The sequence below is a fragment of the Mchenga conophoros genome, linkage group LG16 (assembly GCF_057382185.1).
Source record: "Mchenga conophoros isolate Kocher_MC1m ecotype Shallow Benthic linkage group LG16, M_conophoros_male_GT1.1, whole genome shotgun sequence".
Taxonomy (NCBI): domain Eukaryota; kingdom Metazoa; phylum Chordata; class Actinopteri; order Cichliformes; family Cichlidae; genus Mchenga; species Mchenga conophoros.
The window spans coordinates 11,653,210-11,679,478 of NC_140541.1; the positions used below are offsets into that span (position 1 = coordinate 11,653,210).

Consider the following 26,269-nt stretch of genomic DNA (forward strand, 5'->3'; position numbering starts at 1 on the left):
TAAACAGAAGGGGTCCCAAGATGGAACCTTGGGGAACTCCACATGTGATACTTGTCTGCTCAGATGTGAAGTTACCTATTGATACAAAGTATTTCCTGTTTTCTAAGTATGTTTTGAACCAGTTTAGTACAGTTCCTGAAAGACCTGTCCAGTTCTCCAGTCGTTTGAGTAATATGTTGTGGTCAACTGTATCAAATGCTGCACTGAGATCCAGTAAAACTAGGACTGACATTTTTCCACTGTCTGTATTCAGACATATGTCATTAAACACTTTGGTCAGAGCGGTTTCAGTGCTGTGGTTCTGTCTAAAACCTGACTGGAAGGCATCGTAGCAATTATTCTGTTTTAAGAAGTAACTGAGCTGTTGAGAAACTGCTTTTTCAATGATCTTACTTAAAAATGGGAGATTTGAGATCGGCCTGTAGTTGTTCATTTGTGTCTTGTCAAGATTGTCCTTTTTCAGTATAGGTTTGATTACAGCAGTTTTTAGTGATTCTGGAAACACACCTGATAGTAAAGAAAAGTTGACGATCTGTAACAGGTCTGACTCTAAAGTCTTTGAGACCTTTTTGAAAAAACTTGTTGGCAGGACATCTAAACAGCAGGAGGAGGAGTTCAGTTTACCTAAGATGTCCTCCAGGTCTTTGCTGTCAATAGGTTGAAACTGTTTCATGGTGTTTAAACAGTTTTTTGGTGGACACAGTACATATCCTGGATCTGCTGTTGATGTACCAATTGCTTGTCTAATTTTTTGGATTTTTTCTGTGAAGAATTTGGCAAAGTCATTGCAGGCCATGGTCGAATGAAGTTCAGCTGCCACTGACACAGGAGGGTTTGTTAGCCTGTCAACTGTAGAAAATAAGACCCGAGCATTATGGCTGTTTTTAGTGATGACGTCAGAGAAGTAGGACCTCCTTGCATTCCTCAGTTGTAAATTATAATTGTGAAGTTTCTCTTTATAAATGTCATAATGAACCTGGAGGTTTGTTTTTCTCCATCTGCGCTCAGCTTTCCTACACTCTCTTTTTTCATTTTTCAAAAGTGTGGAGTTTCTCCATGGAGACTTTTTCCTTCCAGAGATAACCTTCACCTTAATGGGAGCAATAGTGTCCATTACATTTAACATGTTAGCATTGAAGCTATTGACGAGCTCATTGACTGACCCTCTGGACAGGTCAGGTGTTAATGGGAAGACCTGGTTAAAAATTGCACTACTGTGTTCGGTTATACACCGTTTTGTGATCACTGTTGTTGATATATTTGTGTGGGCTGAGATTTTACTTTCAAAGAAAACACAGTAATGATCAGACAGGCCCACATCAGACACAGTAACCTTTGAAATGCTCAGGCCTTTGGAGATCAGTAGGTCAAGAGTGTGTCCTCTATTATGTGTGGCCTCTGTTACATGCTGAGTCAGCCCAAAGTTGCCCAGAGTGTTACTCAGGTCTTTAGTCCCTTTGTCCTGAGGGTTGTCCACATGAATGTTAAAATCCCCAACAATAATTACACAGTCAAAATCAACACAGATCACAGACAGCAGTTCACTGAGGTCATTAAAAAAGTCTGTGCAGTATTTGGGAGGCCTGTAAACATTAAGAAACACAACTTTGGATGGGGCCTTCAGCTGTAAAGCCACATATTCAAAAGACTGAAAAGACTGAAAACTTCCAGGAGATAGCTGCTTACATTGAAATGATTCATTAAATAAGACAGCAACCCCCCCTCCTCTCCTGCTCACCCTGGCCTCACTGATAAAACTGTAGTTAGGAGGGGTCGTCTCAATGAGAACAGCTCCACTGTTACTTTGGTCCAACCAAGTTTCAGTTAAAAACATAAAATCAAGGCTGTGCTCAGTGATTAAATCATTAATTAAAAATGTTTTCCCAGCTAAAGATCTAACGTTTAATAAAGCCAACTTAAGTGTTTTAGAGGTATTACTTGTCCCCTCGTGTTTGGGAGCAGTCTGTGGCACACAAGGTATGTTTACTATGTTTAAAGATCTTTTAGAGTGCAGTTCTCTGTGTTTTGACCAGGCCACACGTCTCCTGTCACCTAAAAGTACAGAAATTTTAAAACCTTCTAGTAAACAGGGTCCCAGCTTCTCCTGGGAAAAGTCACCACTGCCATAATCGTCACAGCCCGGACCCTTCACACATCAGACTGCAGAGACAGGGCATGAAGAGGAACTAAGGGGGGCGAGGCTGGGCAATGTGACTTCGATTGCTCTGTTGAGGGTGGGGCTCAATGGCGAACCTTTGGCCGCTCTGGTGGGGGGTTTATGGGGGACAAAAAGGGATTGGGACGGGGGGTAGATCTGAGCCCAGCATTGACCCGCTCCATCATCTCCTCAGTGAATTTCAGGTGTGGGGAGGAGGGAGAAAGGGAGGGGGAGGAGGGTGATGGCCTGTCAGGGGTTTGGGGGACTGGGGAAGGTCGTGGTCCCTTGTCCTGGTCGTTGGTGTTGTTGAGAGAGTTGGAGGCAAATAGGGACCCCTCTTCTTGCCTTAGATGTCTCTCCTTTCTGAGGCTCTTCCCGGGTGGGGGCAAATGGAGCTCCTCCTCAAGGTTTCTGCTGGGCTTTGTCTGTTCTTGGAGTACTGTTTGTTCCTCTTTATGAGATAACTCCTCGTTTATCTCAGCCTTGGCACCAAGCACAGATGGATGACATATGGAATAAAACAAGTTGGAGGTGAACAGTTTCACCCCTGACTTGTTAAAATTAAATCCATTTGCTTTGAACAGATGCCTGCGTTCCCAAAAAATATTAAAGTTGTCGATAAAATGCACTGAGTGGTCAGCACATGCTGATATAAGCCATTTATTCAGTGTAAACAACCTGCTGAATCTCTCGTCTCCTCCTCTGACCGGCGGTACAGGTCCACTGATGAATACAGCTGCATTCAGAGAGTTTACAGTATTTAATAATCCAGTAAAGTCCCGTTTCAGAACCTCCGACTGTTGTTTGGACACATCGTTTGACCCTGTATGCAGAACAATGTTTGTCACAGTTGGATATTCATCTGCAATTTGAAGAATTCTCTCCTTCAGGTTGTTGACCATATCCTTAGGAAAGCAGAGGACTTTAGTGTTCTTACCGCACATCCTTTGTACATCCTTTACGGCAGAGTCACCCACAATCAGAGTTTCAGGCCTAGCCTTTAGCTTTCCCTGTGGTCTTTTGCTATTCAACAGATTTTCGGACCTTACTTCGCTGCTTTTAGATGGATGGTTGTCCGATATAGATCCAGGGTCCTTTGATAGTGGAGCAAATCTGTTCTGCAGTTTCACATTCAGTTGTTTTGGAGGTTTGTTGTTATTCTTCCTATTCACGGTTGTCCAGTCCTGTTTCCTCCCGTATACAGGGGTAGAAGAGCTTCTCTGTCTCGTAGGAAGTGAAAGCCAGTCGGTTTCGGAGATTTCAGCTCGCTGTGCCCTGCCTGTGGTACGTCCTCCCCCTTCCAGGAGACATGATTTATGTCTTGGTTTTGCACCAAGACAGTCCAAGGGGGGATTATCACTTGAGGATTTATAATAATGCACAGAGTCTACTTTCTTGGTCATGTTATCTGTGCTCCTTAGCTGTGTACTAGCTTGCTCATCGCCATTGTTTTGAATCAAAGGCAAGGTTGTTTCATTTCCACACAGTCCATTTACCTCCACGTTTACTTCTAAGCGATGAATTTTTGTCTCCAGTACTGCAATCTTCTGCAGGAGGCTGTGGTAGTCATCTGTGTAGAGGGAAGGCATCTTGTTGCTAGTTAGCCTAGCGGTTAGCCCCTTTCCAGGCTATTGAGGCTGCTCGGTGCCCAGACGCTGTAATCAGGCTTCAGCGGTGTCTAGGCCACAGACACACGGAGCGCTGAGGATAAGGTAACTATAAAAATGTTGCTGTTTCTGTTAAGAAAAGTCCTAATGATCTATGAGTGTCCAGAAGCTGTCGCAGGTAAGCTCATAAGGAAAAAGGGAAAAAATCAGCATAAAAATCAATAAAATCAGTAAAAGAAGCAAAGCATTAAAGAGCAAAAAATGAAGAGCATTTTAACATAATTCCCCCTTCTAGTGTCCAAGTGAGTGAGTGATATGTGGAGGAGATGAGAGATGGCATCGTCTATGGAACGATTTGGACGGTAAGCGAACTGTAGTGGGTCCAGTGTGTCTGGTAGTGAAGAAATAATGAAGTCTCTGACCAGGCGTTCAAAGCACTTCATCACTACTAAGGTGAGGGCTACAGGGCGATAGTCATTGAGAGAAGCAGGGTGGGGTTTCTTCGGGACAGGAACAATGATGGACTCTTTGAAGCATGTGGGGATCACCGACAGAGATAAAGAGATGTTAAATATCTCAGTGAACACAGGAGCTAGCTGGTATGCGCAGTCTCTGAGGATACGACCTGGGATGCCGTATGGTCCTGCTGCTTTCCTGGTGTTCACTCTCTTGAAGGCTCTCCTTACTTCATGCTCGGACATGACGAGAACGTTTCCGGTGCTGGCAGTATCTTTCTGTCTGCAGCCGTTAGCGCCGCTAGCACTAGCATCGTTGGAGTCCTTGGCTGCAGCCTCGAAGCGAGCATAGAAAGTGTTCAGCTCGTCTGCCAGAGTCACGGCCGCGTTCGTCATACCGGTTGTTGGTGCTTTATAGTCCGTTATTGTCCTTAGTCCCCGCCACAGGCTCCTAGAGTCACTCTGTTGGAGTTGTGACTCTAGTTTCCTCCCGTAGCGCTGCTTCGCCTCTTTCACCACCCTCCGCACGTTATATGACGCGGCTTTGTACGGGTCCATGTCCCCCGTCGTGAGTCCCGTGTTGTAGGCAGCGGTGCGGGATCTCAGAGCGTCGCGGATGGTTTTATCCACCCACGGCTTCTGGTTGGGAAACGTTGTGATTAGAGATGGCACGATACTACTTTTTTATGTCCGATACCGATACCGATATCATAAATTTGGATATCTGCCGATACCGATATGAATCCCATATAGTGTTTTTTAATCAACAAAACTGTTTTTTTAAATATCTTGCTGCATTTTGTATAAGTTCATACTCAAGTTTAAAACAACAACTACACTAAAGCTATTCTGTTATACCTGTATGCAAAAAAAAAAATTTCATAGTTCAGCAATACTGATCAATCTAATAAACTTAAACCTACACCATCCTCCCTATTCTGGTATTTTAAAGAGTACTTAGCATAAATATTAAGTAACCTAACTAATAGGGTTCCAACTCCCAGCAACAACAAAAACAAATAAATAAAAAATAGGGAACCACCCCTCACGCTCCACCTCATGATGCTTAATCGACGTAATCAACCTTAATTTGATGCAGTGTGAAAAAAAATGCACAGAAATCAATTCTTTTTCAAGAAATATTAAATAGATTCAACATCTTTCTTCAACAAAATTGCAGACTGCACAGATGGTACCTTCCCAAAGGAAAAAGTACTATAGCTTACTAGGGTATATTAGACTTAACAGTTACTATATGCAGTAATGGACTTCTATACATTTTACATCAGATTAAAACTTTGGGTGTAAGATTCAGATAAATATTAAATAATTAAAAGCGAGACATTTTAAATGAGAATAAGAAAGAAAAGTATGTCTTTGTGCCCCCTTTTCCCTGTTAATGCCCTATCGGCCCCCCTGGCTAAACTTTGCTAGATGCGCCCCTGCACAGTTACCAGCGTCAGCTACGTAGAAAAAGATCCTCGAGTAGAAAGTAATATTAAATACATTCTAACAACAGCTGATCAAGCTTAAACATGCTGCTGTTGTTCAGCCGCTGGTTTCCTCTTTCTGGTGCAAAGTGGGCCAAAAGCAAACAAGAGACACGGACTCGCGACAGAAAAGCCGATCAGCTGATCATTAAGCAGTTTCATGATTGAAGTAGCAGCCGGAGAGCGAGAGGCAGTCGCTCGTTAAGCTTAACGCAGGAATGCTTTACAAACATTCAGAGATGGACTTACACACTTGCTTTACTTCTCTCGGGGATAACTTTGTCGGAGATGAAATGCCGGGTTGCTAGCGAAGCTCCACATGCTATCCAGACCACCGACAGGTCCCGCATGCCACAGCCGCTCTATCACGTGATGCATACTGCTCCGACGTGCTAACGTTCTGAGGTGAGTTACGGCGTGTTGCAAGTTTTGTGAGGTGCTTTCGTGATATTTAATGGATCGGATTACATTTTTTATTTTTCTCCGATATCTGATCCAGTAATTTAGGTCAGTATCGGACCGATACTGATACGTAATATCGGATCGGTCCATCTCTAGTTGTGATAGTCTTTGTCTCCACGGTATCATCCGCTAGTTTCCCGATGAATCCCACAACCGCTTCCGTAAACACGTTGACATCATCATTGGAACTGTTTCTGAACATGCCCCAGTCTGCGTCATCAAGTGCGTCCTGTAACGCGGCCACCGATTCATCCGTCCAGCGCGCGACCTTCCTCTGAACCGGAACTTCCTGTTTCAGCCTTTGTTTGTATTTTAGCATGAAGAAGATGGCGGCGTGATCAGATTTGCCAAACGGAGGGCGAGATTGTGCCTTGTAGCCGTCCTTGACCGTAGTGTAGCAGTGGTCCAGTGTCCTTTCACCTCTGGTGGGGCAGGTGATGTGTTGATAAAAGTTCGGCGCTGCGCGTTTGAGGTTGGCGCTATTAAAGTCCCCCGTCACAATAAGCGCAGCGTCCCGGTGTTGTGTCTGGCGCCGTGTGAGTGCCTCATGCAGCTCGCATAAGGCGGTGACCGTGTCCGCTTGTGGTGGAATATAAACGGCACTTATAATGACCGATGTAAATTCCCGAGGTAGATAAAAAGGACGACACATGATGGACAGTAATTCCTGATTTGGTGTGCAGGAGCGTGTGAGAGGAACAACGTTCGCACTGTTGCACCAGTTGTTGTTCACCATTAAACACACGCCGCCTCCCCTTGACTTCCCCGAGTACCGTGTCCTGTCCATACGGTGAACCGAGAAGAACTCGGCCGGCTGGATGGCGTGGTCCGGCACCACTGGATTCAGCCATGTCTCGGTGAAGCAGAGGTGATTGCAGTCCCGAATGTCTCTCTGGAACTTTATCCTGGCCCTGAGGTCATCAAGCTTGTTCTCCAGTGACTGGACGTTGGCGAGCAGGATGCTAGGCAGAGGTATGCGGTGTGCACGAGCTCTCAGCCTGTTCCTGATGCCAGCTCGCTTCCCTCTAGGCCGCCGCCGCTTCCCTTTGTTCTCCCTCAAGATCTCACTCGGCCAGCTCGGATCTGGAGTTAAAAACTTCGAATTGTGAGTACATTGTATACCAATAGAAACAAGAGTGTCACTGTCATACCTAATGTACCCAATGGTGATGATTTTGCCGATTTAGAAACGCTGAAAACTAACTTAAAAAACAAAAGACAAAGAAAAAGTGGTCGGAGCAGTCGTGACGGCAGCCGACCTCACCGGCGCCATCTTTTAGATAATGCTCTGAGAGACTGTTATGACACCACAGACTGGGATGTGCTTCTGAGCCCACATGGTGAGGACATAGAGGGGGCGACACACTGTCTTACAGACTACCTCAACTTTTGTGTGGACACGGTCGCCCCTGCTAAGACGGTACGGTGTTATCCTAATAACAAACCGTGGGTAACACAGGAAGTCAAAGCTGTCCTCAACATGAAGAAGAAAGCTTTCAGGAGCAAAGTGAAGGAGGAGATGAAAGCAGCATAGCAGGAGGTGAAACGCTGCCTGAGGGAAGCAAAGGACACCTACAGGAGGAAGGTGGAGCAGAAGTTGGAGAGGAACAATATGAGGGAGGTCTGGAATGGTGTGAAAACCCTTTACAACAAAACAAAACAACAAAACAAAATGTTGAAATGTACTCACTCACTTTTTATTATTATTTGTAAATATGTGTACAAATAGTTGGTTTTTTGTACTGTTTTTATCAATAAATCTCAGCAACAAAGGACATACACCCATGTGTGTTGATTTCTCCCTAAGATGGCAAACTGAAACACTCCAAGTTGGTGACTTTTGGAGATTTATTTCCCTGGATGATTGAGAATGCATCAAGATGAAACACAAAAGGAAGTGCACAGCTTTTAGCAGCTCCCCCACGCCCTCAATCACACACCCCCACTCCCCTCCCTCCAGAATTCCCAGGTAACAACCTAATATACATATGAATGACTAGCCAATTTAGCTTCCACTTGGCTAAAGCTAAAGCTTAGCTAAAAGCCTACCAGCCATTTGGCTGCTCTCCGGGTTTTATAGGTAGAAAAGCCAAATGGCTGCTCTCTGGGAGTTTAAGTGCTAGCACTCACCAAACCGCACCAGTACAGTTAGTTGCATCAGGAAACCACCAGGAGCAGCTTTCCTTTTTCACTTTCCCCGCTCCTGACACCCCGCTTATCTTAGGTTACCCCTGGTTACAGAGGCATAATCCTCACATTGATTGGGCCGGAAAGAGAATCGCGAGCTGGAGTTTGTTTTGTCTGGCAAACTGCTTGGGGTCAGCCGTTCCCCCTGCCTCAACGGAACGAAGCCCAGTCCTGCCACCAGCACTAGACCTCTCTTCCGTTCCCCCTGAATATCACGATCTACGGCAGGTGTTCAGTAAAGACGAGGCGCTCTCACTACCACCTCACCAACCATATGACTGCGCCATTGATCTACTCCCGGGAGCTTCGCTACCCTCTAGAAGCAAACACCTGATTATTCAATGTGGACGCAGGGATGGGCGGTTCGAGTGGAGTAAGCGATACCGCTAACCTCTTAGCCAGTTTCTCATCCATGAGGTTCTGTTCCGCCCCGGAGTCCACCAGCGCGGGGCATGTAAAAGTCTGATTATTAGTCACAATGGTAACGGACAGTAACAATCGGGGTCTAGTAGTGCTTAAAGTGCTGCCCACCCGTATCCCCGGACTTACCGGTGGGCCGGGTCGTTTAGGCGGACCGGGCAAACAGCGATGCGGTCACCGGGCCTCCCACAGTACAGGCAATCCCCAGCCCGGAATCGGCGTTCCCTCTCCTCCGGAGAAAGCCGAGAGCGCCCGATTTGCATGGGTTCGGGCAGAGGAGGCGATGGAGAGCGCGTACACGCAGCCGTGGGTGGGGACGAAGAAACACGGATCCCGGGGCGCAATACGGAGCCCATAGGCTTAAGCCGCCGCTCGGCATCCCTCTCCCGTAGGCGTCTATCGATCCTGCGGGCAAGGGAAGCCAATTCTTCGAAAGATTTCGTTTCCTCGTGAAACGCTAGTTGGTCTTTCATCTGGTCGGTTAGCGACCGTAAAAAGACCCCACGGAGGGCCGAATCGGGCCAACCCACGGCGACTGCTCTGGTACGAAACTCGACTAGATACTCCGCAATACTGCGCTGCCCCTGACGGAGCACCAGCAATTTCTGCGCGGCGTTGTCCTCCGAGACTGGAGGGGAGAACGTAGCCTGGAACTCCTCCAGGAAATCGTCGTAATCGCAATCACGAATGGGGTGAGAGGTTAAATAAGCCTCAGCCCATGCTAAAGCTCGTCCCCGTGACAACCCCACAAAGTAGGAAATCTTAGTAGCATCCGTGGGGAAGGCGTGCGGCGTGCGGCTGAAGAACAAGGAGCATTGAAAAAGGAACCCCCCAGACAGGTCTAACTCCCCGTGGAAGGGCTCCAGCGGCGGAGGTGAAACGCTGCGGTGCACGGGGTTTGGCGGCTTGGTTCGCAGCTGATCCTGAGTGTCACTGAGCTCTTGGTAACGGTCTTGGAGTGATTGGAGCTGCTGATCGTGGCGGCCGAGAATAGCGCCCTGTTTATTGATGGCGGAGCGGAGTGGGTCTGCTGGGTCCATACTGGCCAGTCCGTACTGTCATGAACCAAAGTTCCGCGCACAAGCTGGACCCAGAAGCAGAGCACACACACACCGGGGTATAAGAAAAAAATAAACTTTATTATAACTGAAGGTGTCCCGGGAGGGTAGAAGGGAAAAAACGCGTGGAACCAGAGAAACCGAAGGACCGGGAGGTGAGTTGCGCAGGAACGCCGAGAGCGGGACTGTGGGAGGGATGATAGCGGGGCCGAGGGAGCTGGAGGGAGGGGTGAGGGTCCGCGGGGTAACTCCAGAAAAGTCGAGGCGGCGAGTGCTGATCGTGACCCAAATTCCGGACGGGCAGGTGGCTCAAAACACGCCGAGTTGTGATCGCTGAGAGACGACTACGGACTGGCGTGGAGCAGCAGGCTGGGCAGGATTAAATAGTCCACCTGGTGATCGCCTGGGATGGGATGCAGGTGTGGAGTTAGCGGCCACGCCCGTGGCCGTGGGCATCCCGTCAGCACCTCGGACGCCGGGCCGCGGACCATGACAGAAACATAGTACCGGAAAATGTGATTACTGTGGGGTAGAGGAAACTGTAGAACATGTCATGTTGCAGTGTCAGAGGTCTCAGGTTGAGAGTAGACATTTGATTCAAAATCTTAGTAACTTAAAAATCAAACTGGATCTGGTTGATTTGTTGCGAAAGGACTCGGGAAGTAAAAGTTATCAGGCCTTATTTCAGTTTTTAAAAGAGGGGAACCTGTTTGGAAGGATTTGAGGATTTCTTTTTTTTTCTTTTTTTTGAGCGTCGTTCCAGACCATACTCCATACCAGTTGGTGGCGGTAAACCACCTTTCAGTTGTTTGCCAACTGCCAATACAACTGTAAGAAAGAAGAAGAAGAAGGCAGGGTGCAGTGGGTCATCACACAGCAAAAACCAGTCTTCAGTTCTGTGTTACTGATGACTCCCGTGTGGAGTGTGTCGTGAGAGCAGTGTTGGGAAGGTTACTTTTAAAATGTATTCCACTACAGATTACAGAATACATGCCCCAAAATGTATTTTGTAACGTATTCCATTACGTTACTCAATGAGAGTAACGTATTCTGAATACTTTGGATTACTTAATATATTATCATGCTTTTTACAACTACATGAATGTACTATTGCTGTGTGATTTATTACTATTACTGAAGGTCCGCGGCTCCGAACCGTAGTAAAGGACTTCTGGCTAATACGGTGGGTTCGAGTTGGGCTCGTAGCTGAAAACTAGCTTTACTTTTTTGTCTGGGTCAACTTTGCTAGCGAGAGACAGAGAGAGGCGTTGAAAGGCTGCTCCAACGGAACTTATTGTTTCGGAGGAAAACACGAACACGGCGTACAGTCGAGTCTTAATAGCTTACTTACAACTGGGCTCGTCAGGCACTCTTCTTGGCTGCAGTGGTTATTATTGTATTTACATGCTTCCAGCTCCCGTTTCTGCTCGATGACAGCTTGTACTTTTCCACTCTCCTTCTTCTTCCTCCTCGCACTCACAGACACATAACGTGTCGCAGTCCATTCTCCTTGCAGCACAGACTACACTGCCCACGAGGCTACATTCTTTAGGGCTATGTCTGTAGCATTCTGCCTGTTAGCTTAGCACAACAACAACAACAACAACAACAAAAAGGCCTCTCTCACCCAGGAAACACACAGTCGCAGAGAGAGCATCACCCTGTAACCACGGCAACCGTAACGCTGCCGCCCCGCCTGGAACAACGGCACATAGCTGTCAAACAAAATCCAAACAGTCCTGACCCGCAACAATATGAAGCAGGAAAATACCACAGTGTAATCCATTTATTTCAACAAAGTAACTGTATTCTAAATACCACCGTTTTAAACGGTAACTGTAACGGAATACAGTTACTCATATTTTGTATTTTAAATACGTAACGGCGGTACATGTATTCCGTTACTCCCCAACACTGCGTGAGAGCAGTGAGACCCAGCGGATTTGAACACAGGCACGAACACATCTCTAGGCCTGGCTATATTATCTTTCCTTCAACTTCTCCTCACCAAAGATAAGATTAAACTCAGAGTTTCTAAGATGAGTAAAGTTTAATTGAGTTCAATATTTTTTGTGATTTTCATTATTCGGTTTTGGTTTAGCTTTACTAAATTCCTTTAATAAAATTTCCTGCAATTAAAACCTACATTGTGGACTTTTCCACTTTTGTAAAAACAATAACGGTAAAAGTCTGGTGTTATTCTTATTGTTATTTACATCTTTTTATTGGTTTAAAAGATTCAAAAACGGGGGGGGGAGAGTACAAGTTTAAGAGCACTAAACTTTAAGAAAAACACAATAGAATAGGTTAAGAAAAGAATAACATACAAGAATAAAATACTATATACCATCGAATAAGGTACCAACAAAATAAAATAAAATACCATGTTATAGTAACGTATTACCTATAGTAGGTATACGTCTTGATGCATTCTCAATTATCCAAGAAAGTAAATTTCCAAAAGTTGATTCTGTTCATCTTGATGTAGCGTTTTGTGAGAGAAATGTTTCGTCACTCATCCAAGTGACTTCTTCAGTCTCAGCTGACTGCAGGTTTCCCCAATCTTATAAACAGTACAATTGTATAATGACTGAAACCAGCCCACAGAGGAACAATGGGCTGGGAGGTCAGTTCCTTAATCTTAATTGTGCAATTTCTCATGACCGTTGATCAACAACCACTGACCAAAACCCACTGATCAATGGCTATGAGTACCATTCACAGAGAGTTGGGGAATGGCTGCAATCAAAAAATGAAAAAAATTGCACTCGGTATAGCACATAAATATTGCACATAATATTGCATATAAGGGAGACTGAGCGAAGGCTATTGACAGGGGATTTCTAAGAATCAAATCAAATCAAATCACTTTTATTGTCACATCACATGTGCAGGTACATTGGTACAGCACATGTGAGTGAAATTCTTGTGTGCGAGCTTCACAAGCAACAGAGTTGTGCAAAATACAATAATGTAAACAAGCAAAATACAAGAATGGCTACATCTGAAACTAATAAATATATGTACAATATATAATAGTATATGCATTTCTGGATGTGTATACTAAATATTTTTCTACGTGTGTGTGTGTGTGTGTGTGTGTGTGTGTGTGTGTGTGTGTGTGTGTGTGTGTGTACAGATATTTTACGAATTAAATAGAGTAAACAATAAATAAAATATATAAAATAAAATATACAGAGTGAGACATGTGCAAAACAGTGGCGTTACTGTACAGTATGGAGTGCATAATGTTAAAGTTCCAGTAGTGAAGCTGAGGTGTCTATGACATGTTCAGCAGTCTGATGGCCTGATGGAAGAAGCTGTCTCTCAGTCTGCTGGTACGGGACCGGATGCTGCAGAACCTCCTTCCTGATGGAAGTAGTCTGAACAGTTTATGGCTGGGGTGACTGGAGTCCTTGATGATCCTCCCCGCTTTCCTCAGGCACCGCTTCCTGTAGATGTCTTGGAGGGAGGGAAGCTCACCTCCAATTATCCGTTAAGAGCACCGCACTACTCTCTGGAGAGCGAGTAGTGCTGGAGAGCGAGTAGTGCAATTCTTCAGCTAAGACACCTGAGTTAGAAAACACAAACACTGCAGTTGTCTTTACTCACGAGGGCGGCCACAGAGCGCTCGTCCTCGCAGGAGGCACTCATGGACTCGTGCTCTGTCACTGTCTGCGTTCTTTATTTATACAAGCTTGTGTGTGTACAAATATAACAAAGTTATTCTAAGAACTCAGAGTTGAGGTTCCCCTTTTCTAAATCTGTATGTTCTTAGAAAAGAGGAAGCTGTTAGTTGCTAAATAAGTTTATCACACAAGAGTTTATGTGAAAAGTCACGTAGACATGTGGATTGCTTAGTGATCCATAAAAAGACACATTTCATGTAGCTGATCACACTATGTACAATTCTCTTTTGACAGCTATCATGGTGTATTGGATGTTTGTGTGTGTCTGTCTGCACATGTGTGGTCATCTACAGAGACCATGTTTTAGAGTCTGACAGCGGTTGGAACGAAACACCTGTGAAACCTCTAGGTCCCACATCATGAGTGCTGCAGCCTGCCACTGAAGGAGCTACTTACTGCTGTCAGAGTCTCCTGCATGGGGTGGGAGATGTTGTCCAACATGGATGACAGCTTAGCCATCATTCTCACCACCTGCACTGGGTCAAGAGGGCCAGTCTCTGCAGCAGGTACAGCCTGCTCTGCCCTTTTCTGTAGAGGGCATCTGAATTGTGAGTCTAGTCCAGTTTGTTGTTCAGATGAACACCAAAGTACCTGTACCAGGTGCCAGGTTACCTGTAGCCATCCACAGCCTCAATGTCCATATCTTCGATGCTTAGTGGTTGCAGTGGAGGATGTTTGTGCCTGTGGAAGTCTACCACCAGCTTCTTGGTTTTACTAGTGTTGATCTGTAGGTAGTTCTGCTGGTACCAGAAATTGATTGGGTCAGTTCACTGTACTCCCTCTCATCCCCATCAGTGATGAGGCCAACTATTGCAGAGTAATCAGAGAACTTCTGCAGGAAGCACTGGGTGGAGTTGTGGGAGAAGTCTGCAATGTAGATGGTGAAGAGGAACGGAGCCAGAAAACTCCAGTGCCAGGTTGGTAGGCAAACTGAAGCGGGTCCACTGATGTGAAGCTGTGCCAGGTCGAAGCTTGCCGGTATCTTCATCAGGTGGGATGTCAGAACCACTGGCCTGTAGCTGTTGAGGTCCTCAGGATGTGGAGTCTTTGGCACTGGTACAACATAAGAAGTTCTCCAGAGCTGTGGAGCTCTCCCCAGCCTCAAGCTTAGGTTGAAGATGTGCTCCATCATCCCACACATACGATCTTGTGCAGGACTTGATAACCATTGAGCCGATGCCATCTGGACCCGCTGCCTTCCTGGCTCTGATCCTCCTCAGTTCCCTCCTAACTTGGATGGTCGAAAGAGACGTGTGCTGGATGCTGTGGTTGGGGGGTGGGGAGTAGTGAGCAGGGTGAGTAGAGGAGGTGTGAAGTGACTGAGGTGTCAGAGGGGGAACAGCTGCAGTGGGTGAGTGTTCAGCCAATGTTGAAGACTGTCTCCTGGTTTAATCAAATCTGTTAAAAAAGTGATTCAGTTCATTTGCCCACCTCATATCCCCCAGTGGCAGAGAGTTTTGATCTGTGTGGCCAATGATGGTTCTAAGGCCTCTCCAGACTTCACTAACATTATTCTGTTGAAACTGGTTTTCCATCTTCTGCCTGTAGCTGTCCTTCCCATTCCTGATCAGACCTCTCAGCTCTCTCTGCACCATTTTCAGCTCCTTCTTGTCTCCAGCTTTGAAGGCCCTCCTCTTCTGCTTGAGGACAGCTTTAATTTCTGGGGTAATGCAAGGTTTGTTGTTGGAGAAACACTGCATGGTCCTGGTGGGTATGATGTTATCCACACAGAAGTTAATGTAGCCCATAAGGCAGGTCACAAGGCTGATGTCTTCCCCGTGGTTATCACAAAGCACCTCCCACACAGTAGACTCAAAACAGTCCTTAAAAGCCTCCTCGCTCTCCTCCGACCATCTCTGCACTGTGCAAGGCCAGTCCAGACAGCATACCAACTTTGGCCAGGGTAGGACCCTGGTATGCTGTGACCTTCGGCTCTGGCTGTGCGGGTCCCTTACGCGCCCGACCATCTCTGCACTGTGCGGGCGATTGGTCGCTCCCTGCGTACTAAAGGCTCATATACAGGAACAAGGTGCACCATGTTGTGATCAGATCTTCCTGGGGGAGGGAGAGTTATAGCTCTTGCATCTTATTAGGGAGTGATCTCACATTTCCCATGATCAACAAAGGGAGAGATGTCTGTAACGTCTCCGATGCGACAACGCTCCCTCCAGGCACGACACCCCCTTCTCTTCCTCCTCACCTCACTGGGGATGTCAGGTCTGTCCGCCAGTAGCACAACTGCAGCTGCAGGGCGCAGTGCTAACAGCTGATCCCTAATATAAACAAAGGAGCCATGTGCCGGGTCTCCAAACACAGGTAAAAATGACCAGAACTCGCACGAAATGGTAGTGCATGATGGTGATGAAGTATGAAGCGTCTTGAAAGTAGCGTGATGAATACTATTGCATTTTCATTGTGTCTGCGGTGGTATGTTTACAGTGAAGATACGACGGCAGACCCGATAACTGTTTCTTGCTAGATGGGAAATCTATATGGACCGGGCCATACCATATTTCAATTACTTGATAGCCTTATTGTGGGGTGAATGAGACACGGCGGGTCCAAAAATCGTTGATCAGAGCGTCACCACACAACCCCATCGCCCGATTGAGGCTGGGGAACGATCTGGCCGAACCTACTGCCCCCAGCTAGCTTCCAACATGGCGACAGGGCCGTGTCCCTTCCGTAGGCTGCCCACGCCTCAAGTGGTGGCAGCGACGCTGGTCTGGAGTCCGGCCACGCCTCCAGCAGTGACGGCAATGCTGGTCCGGAGGCCACCTGGCGAGCCGGCACGACCCTGCAGGGATAGTCGTAAGCCCACGCTCAGGTGGCTGGGCCGGCATCTGTCACTCTGGAGCAGCTCGTGCCTAGACCTCGGACCCAGGTCGAGCAGGCTCCCCTGACACTGGGACCTATGTCTTCCCACACAGTTCCTCCACCGCTCCCAGCTGGAGAGGACTCTCGTGTGTCTCCTCCATCTCCAGCTGTGGCAGCTCCCCCACCTCCAGCGGGCATGGACCCAGCTCCGGAAATCGTTAATCAGAGCCATCTTTAGTCATTCTGACTGCAGCTCACAAGCTGCCAGCCGCACATAACGTCACACCACAACTCTCTTTAAAACCAGGGGTTCCCCTTGGTTTTAAACACGGCGGGCGTGATAGCAGATGCTGTGCAGGTGCATTCGCACGACAACGCCAACCATGCCACCACACTCATTTATTTCTGATGGCGTAATGTCATTCTTCAATTTGGATTTATCCAAATAAGAGTGTGCATAGCCAAATTACAAAAGAATCTTCCACTAAGGCTGCATTACAGGCTTCAGAAGTATACAAATTTTCATAAAATGACTGAACTGAATATTAATATAATTTGGGGTGGTAAGTATGTTTCCACATTCATCCTTTATTGCTGTAACAATGAGGATTATTTTTTATTAGTGCAAAAAGCTCACACAGGTTACCCTTCCTTCAAAGCTACTAAAATTATACCAGAAATAACAAGTGCCATGTTAAATAAGCTACTCATGTTACGTCTTGTCAGGGTTATTATGGAAAACACCTGGCTGATTTTAAGGTAGCCAGTACTGGGCGAGTCCCCTCACCCACATCAGCATCAGAATCCTGCATTGTCCACTGGGCAAGACTCATAGGATCAGGGATTAGGACCTTTTTTTTTTTTTAAATCAGCAAGCTGAAATCAACATCCTGTATAGGGGTTTTGTGGGCCTACCGATTGACAAGTTGAGTAAATTAAAAAACTGACACTTCCATTTCTGACCTAGAATGAACAGAGAGAGAGAGATTAGGACACAATTTAAAAAAACGCAAGTACAACATATCCAAAAGGAATTTAGAAAAGAGAGAGAGGCAGGCCTACAAGAAGAAAATAGTGAAGCTTTTGGCCAAGACGAAGGGAAGGGGGAAATCAATGTCCAATAAAAACTGAAAGAAAGAAGAGGGGAGGAGTTGAGAGGATGTGGTGTTGGGATCAGTTATATTACTAATTATAGTCATAACTCAGCCAGAGCTGGAGCTCTCTGCAGGTCTGTGGAGATGGATACTCAGGATGGAGCAGAGCTCTGCTTTCCACAACTCTTCAACATCTCCTGCAAGAAACCTACAACTCCTCTGTCTCAAGTTTTGCTCCTTTATATTGTTGTGTCCTCAATGTCTCTGCTGACTGTGACTCTCAACTTGCTCGTCATCATCGCAGTCTCCCACTTCAGGCAGAGTTTCATATTTTTTACCTGCTGCTGTGGCTTTACAAGTGTATGCCTGATTTGTTATATCTGTTTGAATACTTTCTTTCTGTTGACTTTTTTTTTAAATTATATTTTCCTATCTTTCTAGGCAGCTCCACACACCCACTAACATCCTGCTCCTTTCTCTGGCTGTCACTGACTTTCTCGTTGGTCTTCTGTTTATGCCTGGAGAAATCCTGCGAAATACAGCGTGTTGGTTTCTTGGTCAGCTCACATGTTCATTGTATAATTATGTATCCTACATCATTACCTCTGCCTCAGTGGGCAACATGGTGCTGATATCAGTCGACCGCTATGTGGCTATTTGTGACCCTCTGCATTACCCCACCAGAATCACAGAGAGAAGAGTGAAACTCTGTGTCTGTCTGTGTTGGCTCTGCTCTGTTTTCTACTGTTATGTGATTTTAATAGATGATCTAAGTCAACCAGGCAAGCATAAATCTTGCTATGGAAGATGTATAATTATCATTGAATTCATTGCAGGATTTGTTGACCTTGTTTTATCCTTTATTATTCCACTTACTGTCATCATAGTTCTGTACATGAGAGTGTTTGTGGTGGCTGTGTCTCAGGCCCGTGCCATGCGCTCTCAGGTTACAGCTGTCACACTGCAGCTCTCAGTGACTCTAACAGCAAAGAAATCAGAGTTAAAAGCAGCCAGGACTCTGGGTGTTCTTGTTCTTGTGTTTCTATTATGTTTCTGTTCATATTACTTTATTTCACTTTTTGGAAACGAGTTGCTCAATAGCTCATCTGCATCGATTGTGATCTATATGTACTATTTTAACTCCTGTCTAAACCCTTTGATTTATGCTATGTTCTACCCCTGGTTTAGAAAAGCAGTGAAACTAATTGTGACTCTACAGATACTGCAGCCTGGCTCCTGTGAGGTCAGCATACTGTAGAAAAAAGAAATCTTTCCTTAATGTACCAAATGGTATACCAAATTACTTTCTCTATCAATAATGTACCATATTAATTTTACGACATTTAACAAGTAATATGCCATACATTACATTTCTTGAGTAATAACCCCAACACTGGTTGTCAAATAGTGCTGGTTTCAATTATAAAGGCCTAGAAAAGGGTTAACAACCCACTGGCAACCTCCTGTCACTAGCAACAAAATGTGCATTCTGATACTGTTTGCCGAGTGGTTGCTGGCTATCACTGGGTCAGACTGGTTGAAAACAGTGTCACAAAAAACCTCGACATGATTGTTTTAATCACCAAAATGTTGCTGTGGCTACTCAGAGGGAAGATTCCAGGTTTTCAAGTTTGCCTTGTTACCAGGCAGCTGCAAACCAGTCTTTAGTGTGATGACTCCTGTGTGGAGTGTATCTTGAGACCTGGGGTAGAAAGAGATTGCAATGCCCCCCTGGGTACCCTTACATCACAGCTAACAGATGCTAAAAAAGTCTTAATATCCAGCTTTATGTGACTGAAAATTATCAGAGTGTGTGTGTGGGTGTATGTGTGTGCGGTCAAAGCAACACTCTGATTGCGGGGATTGCGTTACAATAAATGTTCAAGTGAAAATGTGCTACACACAAAGTTAATTCAAGTAGAATTACACAAACTGAATGAAGCTTGATGTGAATACCCAAAACCTTATATTCGAAAACAGGGGAAAACTCCTGAAAAAACCCTTAGTCTTTTTTCTTCAAACCAGCCCTCTACTAGCTCCGTCTCAAATTCAGCAAAGTCTAAGTTCTCCTTTCGCTCTCACTCGAACCGGACCGCAGCCAGCGCATAATTTTTCCTTCTTGTTTGCTCCCCGGCTCAGCTCCCCAATGTTGCTTACCTAGTTTGAAAATTTGTGCCGGAGACCAACTCCGCCCAACTTCGCCCCGCTGCCAATCACATAACAAGTGGGCGGCTCCCCTCGCACCCTGGTTAGCCAATCGGATACAGGTCTGATTTACCTTCACCGGGATAGGTTTATTCTCTCGCTGGCATTCAGGATAAATAATCTAACATTTCAGCTTAAATTTAATTGTTTTTTTTTCTCTCAGAAAAAACCGACGGCTGTCCCAATTCGAAGTGTACTTCAAATGCATACTCCAAATGCACGCCAGCAGAACTCACACGAATGCATTTCAGCTTAAATTCAATTGTTTTTTTTTCTCTCAGAAAAAACAAACAACTTTTCTCTCTTTTTCACAAACAACATGGAAGCCAGACCTGCCAACCTCACTGTGGTCTCTCAGACCCCAGTAAAAAGCTACAGAGCCTCCGCCACGCCAGCAGAACTCACACGAATGCATCTTTGCAGGGTTCAGCTAACATCCACTATCCCATTAGATGAGAGATTCCGTCTCAGCACTGGGGGGTTTTGGGGCTATGCTTTCAGCCTCCCCAAGAGCGAAATCTATTTCTACCACCTAAAAGCGGGTGAAAGTTTTGGCCCGCTAACACCGCTGATCGCTTTTACTTGCTCTGACTGGGCTGTTTTGACCCTCATCACTACCCCTGAAATCCAGAAGAGCCTGCGGGAAACGAGCTCGCAGAAACCACAAACCAGGGACCAGCAGACTCATCCGGTTTTCAAAGAGGCCCACGCGTTTCCACCATTCAACCAACAACCCCACTGACACTGGCCTTTAAACATGGTGAGAAAGACCGTCACATACACCCAGTGGGAGACCAAGAGCACGCCATTTTGCAGGTGGATCTGCAGAGCTAGTTGTCAAACAACCGATGATGCTCACACAGATGATTTTGTGTTGGACCTTTCAAACACCCAGTCCGGTGTTTTCAACACCATGCTTCGAATTCCCACTCAGGACTGGGTGAAGATGGTGGGTGAAAAGACTGGGAGAATATTAGAGCTTTTTAAGCTAAGTAAAACCACAATTGAGTTGGTCCTGGTTGGAAATAACCCGCAGCGCTCTACATAGCCCTGCCCCTCATCCAGTCCCCCTTACCCCTGCGTCCTCCTCACCCTGTCCTTCTAAAAACCACAACGGCTGTGTCCTCCACATCACACATCAAAGATCACACATCTGCCATGTGTGATCTTTGAAGTTATGTTTAACTATGGTTTTATTTCATGATCGAGCATTACACTTTGATTCTAGTAAAACAATATAATGAGTTTGATTCTTGCAATGCTTTTCCAAGAAAGCTTTATTTGATGTAAGATTTTTCCAAAACAATTTTATTTGTTGTAATTAAAAACATAACATCTGAACGAGTAAAAACAAATAACGAGTTTGATTCTTGCAATGCTTTTCCAAGAAAGTTTTATTTGCTGTAATGAAAAAACAAACAAACAATACATTTAAAATGGGTAAAAACAACTCCAAAAAACAAAAAGAGAAAAAAAACAACAAAGCTAAAAAAACAAGAAAAACAAAACATTTGAGAAAAATAACAGGGAAGAGAAGAAAAATGATTACTAGGAGAGCCAGAGTGAGTAATTCTCGCCTAGTACTTTATGAATCACTGTCCTGGTCACCCCCGTGATGCTGGCGTCAATTTCTTGCAGCGCGGCCTCTATATCGCGGACATCTCTGAGTTCAAACAGATATGCCTGGGCAACGCCTCTGACTTGAGCCGCTGGTGGTGAAAAACCCTCTAACCGTAAAAATGGTAATAATGTGTTGGTGAAATGTCCATTCCATAGTCTTTTGCAGAGTTCATCATAGTATCTGAAAAAGTACTATTTTTCCAGCGGGAAAAGACAAGAATGTCGTCTCTGCAAGGGGTCGGAGACCTCACATCCTTGACACACATCTTAACGGTGCTTAAAGATTAAACGGTTAATTTTGTGAGTTCCATAACAGCCGTGGGGAGTAGAGTCGCCGCCTCATCGCTGTCCACAGCCGAAGGCTGACTGCGGCTCTCGTGGGGGTGGGGATCAATGTCTTTGGGCTCTCGGAAAAGGGCCCGGCATACAGGGTCGCCCAAAGCCCAAAGCGAGGCACCGGAGACTGAAGTGTTTGCGGGGGTCTGGTCCGGTGATTGCCAACCGAGTTGAGGGTGGCTTGGCGAGTTCCATCCTTGAGGTGATGAGGGCGGGGGCGGAGTATCTGGAAGCATAGCGGCCGGAGACACTGAGGCCTGATGCGGGCTCTGAGGTGGGGTATCCAGGGCCATCGGCGGATGCAAGTAAAAGCGATCCAAAACTTTCACCCGCTTTTAGGTGGTAGAAATAGATTTCGCTCTTGGGGAGGCTGAAAGCATAGCCCCAAAACCCACCAGTGCTGAGACGGAATCTCTCCTCCAATGGGATAGCGGATGTTGGCTGAACCTTACAAAGATGCATTCGTGTGAGTTCTGCTGGCGTGCATTTGGAGTATGCATTTGAAGTACACTTCGAATTGGGACAGCCGTCGGTTTTTTCTGAGAGAAAAAAAAACAATTAAATTTAAGCTGAAATGTTAGATTATTTATCCTGAATGCCAGCGAGAGAATAAACCTATCCCGGTGAAGGTAAATCGGACCTGTATCCGATTGGCTAACCAGGGTGCGAGGGGAGCCGCCCACTTGTTATGTGATTGGCAGCGGGGCGAAGTTGGGCGGAGTTGGTCTCCGGCACAAATTTTCAAACTAGGTAAGCAACATTGGGGAGCTGAGCCGGGGAGCAAACAAGAAGGAAAAATTATGCGCTGGCTGCGGTCCGGTTCGAGTGAGAGCGAAAGGAGAACTTAGACTTTGCTGAATTTGAGACGGAGCTAGTAGAGGGCTGGTTTGAAGAAAAAAGACTAAGGGTTTTTTCAGGAGTTTTCCCCTGTTTTCGAATATAAGATTTTGCGTATAGAGGGTTCCCTAAGTTATTCTAGGGGTTTTTTTTTGCTGCGCGTATTTGGATAAAATACGGAGGGTCTTTCAGGAGGTTTCCTGCTTATTTGCCTAAGGGTTGGGTGGGAACAGAGAAAGTTTGATCAAATTATTCTAGGATTTTTTGTTGTTGTGCGTTTTTGGAGAAAATAGTTTTTTTCAGGAAGTTTTTTATGTTGGGAGCCGCGGTGCGTTTATGCTCGGGGGGATCGCGAGAGTTTTTTGAGACTCTGACTTTGATTCTAAATCTCCTTGTTCGGATTAAACAAATGCAAATAAAATGAAATAAAGTCTTTCCCCAAGACATGCAACCTGCATGTCTCGCCATACTGTATGTTAAAAATGCACAAGTTTAACTAAGCACTTTTACTTTTAGGGCGATCGTGGCTCAAGAGTTGGGCGTTCGCCTTGTAATTGGAAGGTTGCCGGTTCGAGGCCCGGCTCGGACAGTCTCAGTTGTTGTGTCGTTGGGCAAGACACTTCACCTACCGCCTACTGGTGTTGGCCAGAAGGTCCGATGGTGCGATATGGCAGCCTCACTTCTGTCAGTCTGCCCCAGGGCAGCTGTGGCTACAACTGTAGCTTGCCTCCACCAGTGTTTGAATGGGTGGATGACTGGGTGTGTAAAGCGCTTTGGGGTCCCTAGGGGGGACTAGTAAAAGCGCTATACAAATACAGGCCATTTACTCTGGTTGAACACATTTTCACACACACAAGCACAGTCCCAGAGACACAAGCACAGACCCCAAGACACAAACACAGTCCCAGAGACACAAGCACAGACCCCGAGACACAAGCACAGTCCCAGACGCACGAGCGCGCTGACCCACCACCAGATGGCGTTTTTTAAGCATAAAAGGTAAAAACTTTTTTTAATGGCTTAAAAATAAAATAATGCTATTAGATATAGAAACTTTTTAAAAATAATCAATTAGTTCTTTTTTGGGGGGTGGGGGGGAGGGGGAAGCAATGAGCTATGAACTAGCATATTTTGGATGAATATCATATTTTTTGATGACTATCATAATTTTACTGATATCATATTTTTTATGAATATCATATTTTTGTTACTTCCTTTATTACTTCCTAGGGTCACAAATTATTTTATTGGGGCCACAAATCACTCTGTTTGACATAAGGGGCCTAATATCGCTCCTACTGTCAACAACTTGAATGCCCAGCTGAGTGTCTCTCTAGGCCTGGCTGTGCTCATCCCTCCTTCAATCTCTCCTCCCCAAAAATAAAAATAAACTTAGAGATTCTTAGTTAGATTAGTAAAGTATAATTGATTTCAATATTTTTTGTGATTTTCATTATTTTATTATGCTATTGTGTTGCTGAATTCCATTAATAAAATTTCCTGCAATTCAAGCCTAAATTGTGGACATTCACTTTTTGACCTTTAGTGAAGCAGTAAAGGTAGAAATCCAGGATTATTTTTATTAGTGCAAATACCTCTCACAGGTTACCCCGTCTTCCAAGCTACTAAAATAATACCAGAAATAACAAGTGCCATGTTAAATAACAGGTTAACAGGTGAGACTGATGGGCTACTCAGGTTACGTCTTATCAGGGTTAGGATGAAAAACACCTGGCTGATTTAGAGGTAGTCAGTACTGGGTGAGTCCCCTCAACCACATCAGTGCCAGAATCCTACATTATCCACTGGGAAAGACTCATAGGATCAGGGATTAGGACTTTTTTTTTAAATTTAGCGAGCTGAAATCAACTTCCAGTATAGGGGTTTTGTGGACCTACCGATTGACAAGTTGAGTCAATTAAATAACTGAGACTTCCATTTCTGACCTAGAATGGTCACTCCTCCACCGCTCCAGAAATCGTTAATCAGAGCCATCGTTAGTCCTTCCGACTGCAGCTCACAAGCTGCCAATCGCACATAACGTCACACCACAACTCTCTCAACCCCTGCTTCCCCGTGGTTTTAAACACGGCGGGCGTGATAGCAGATGCTGTGCAGGTGCGTCCGCACGACAACGCCGACCATGCCTCCCCACACTCATTTATTTCTGATGGCGTAATGTCATTCTTCAATTTGGATTTATCCAAATAAGAGTGTGCATAGCCAAATTACAAGACGAAGGGAAGGGGGAAATCAATGTCCAATAAAAACTGAAAGAAAGAAGAGGGGAGGAGTTGAGAGGATGTGGTGTTGGGATCAGTTATATTACTAAGTGTAGTCATAACTCAGCCAGAGCTGGAGCTCTCTGCAGGTCTGTGGAGATGGATACTCAGGATGGAGCAGAGCTCTGCTTTCCACAACTCTTCAACATCTCCTGCAAGAAACCTACAACTCCTCTGTCTCAAGTTTTGCTCCTTTATATTGTTGTGTCCTCAATGTCTCTGCTGACTGTGACTCTCAACCTGCTCGTCATCATTGCAGTCTCCCACTTCAGGCAGAGTTTCATATTTTTTACCTGCTGCTGTGGCTTTACAAGTGTATACCTGATTTGTTATATCTGTTTGAATACTTTCTTTCTGTTGACTTTTTTTTTAAATTATATTTTCCTATCTTTCTAGGCAGCTCCACACACCCACTAACATCCTGCTCCTTTCTCTGGCTGTCACTGACTTTCTCGTTGGTCTTCTGTTTATGCCTGGAGAAATCCTGCGAAATACAGCGTGTTGGTTTCTTGGTCAGCTCACATGTTCTCTGTATAATTATGTATCCTACATCATTGCCTCTGCCTCAGTGGGCAACATGGTGCTGATATCAGTCGACCGCTATGTGGCTATTTGTGACCCTCTGCATTACCCCACCAGAATCACAGAGAGAAGAGTGAAACTCTGTGTCTGTCTGTGTTGGCTCTGCTCTGTTTTCTACAGCTATGTGATTTTAATAGATGATCTAAGTCAACCAGGCAAGCATAATTCTTGCTATGGAAGATGTATAATTATCATTGAATTCATTGCAGGATTTGTTGACCTTTTTATATCCTTTATTATTCCACTTACTGTCATCATAGTTCTGTACATGAGAGTGTTTGTGGTGGCTGTGTCTCAGGCCCGTGCCATGCGCTCTCAGGTTACAGCTGTCACACTGCAGCTCTCAGTGACTCTAACAGCAAAGAAATCAGAGTTAAAAGCAGCCAGGACTCTGGGTGTTCTTGTTCTTGTGTTTCTATTATGTTTCTGCTCATATTTCATTGTTTCACTTTTTGGAAACGAGTTGCTCAATAGCTCATCTGCATCGATTGTGATCTATATGTACTATTTTAACTCCTGTCTAAACCCTTTGATTTATGCTATGTTCTACCCCTGGTTTAGAAAAGCAGTGAAACTAATTGTGACTCTACAGATACTGCAGCCTGGCTCCTGTGAGGTCAGCATACTGTAGAAAAAAGAAATCTTTCCTTAATGTACCAAATGGTATACCAAATTACTTTCTCTATCAATAATGTACCATATTAATTTTACGACATTTAACAAGTAATATGCCATACATTACATTTCTTGAGTAATAACCCCAACACTGGTTGTCAAATAGTGCTGGTTTCAATTATAAAGGCCTAGAAAAGGGTTAACAACCCACTGGCAACCTCCTGTCACTAGCAACAAAATGTGCATTCTGATACTGTTTGCCGAGTGGTTGCTGGCTATCACTGGGTCAGACTGGTTGAAAACAGTGTCACAAAAAACCTCGACATGATTGTTTTAATCACCAAAATGTTGCTGT

General features: G+C 45.3%; 2 protein-coding genes across 3 annotated transcripts; both read left to right on the forward strand.

Moving 5' to 3' along the window:
• The first annotated feature begins 13,209 nt into the window (after positions 1-13,209).
• Positions 13,210-18,695, forward strand: LOC146556355 (trace amine-associated receptor 13c-like). Of its 2 annotated transcripts, XM_085248476.1 has the most exons (3): positions 13,210-13,218; positions 17,594-17,754; positions 17,879-18,695. In XM_085248476.1, the coding sequence occupies exons 1-3, from the start codon at positions 13,210-13,212 to the stop codon at positions 18,693-18,695; spliced, it is 987 nt and encodes a 328-aa protein (XP_085104602.1). The 2 variants fall into 2 exon arrangements, with proteins under 2 accessions (XP_085104602.1, XP_085104603.1); XM_085248477.1 differs by lacking the exon at positions 13,210-13,218 and having other exon boundaries at positions 17,579-17,754.
• Positions 18,696-24,813: 6,118 nt separating this feature from the next.
• On the forward strand, positions 24,814-25,930 carry LOC146556356 (trace amine-associated receptor 13c-like). Its single transcript, XM_085248698.1, has 2 exons — positions 24,814-24,989; positions 25,114-25,930. The coding sequence occupies exons 1-2, from the start codon at positions 24,817-24,819 to the stop codon at positions 25,928-25,930; spliced, it is 990 nt and encodes a 329-aa protein (XP_085104824.1). The 5' UTR covers positions 24,814-24,816.
• The last annotated feature ends 339 nt before the right edge of the window (positions 25,931-26,269 follow it).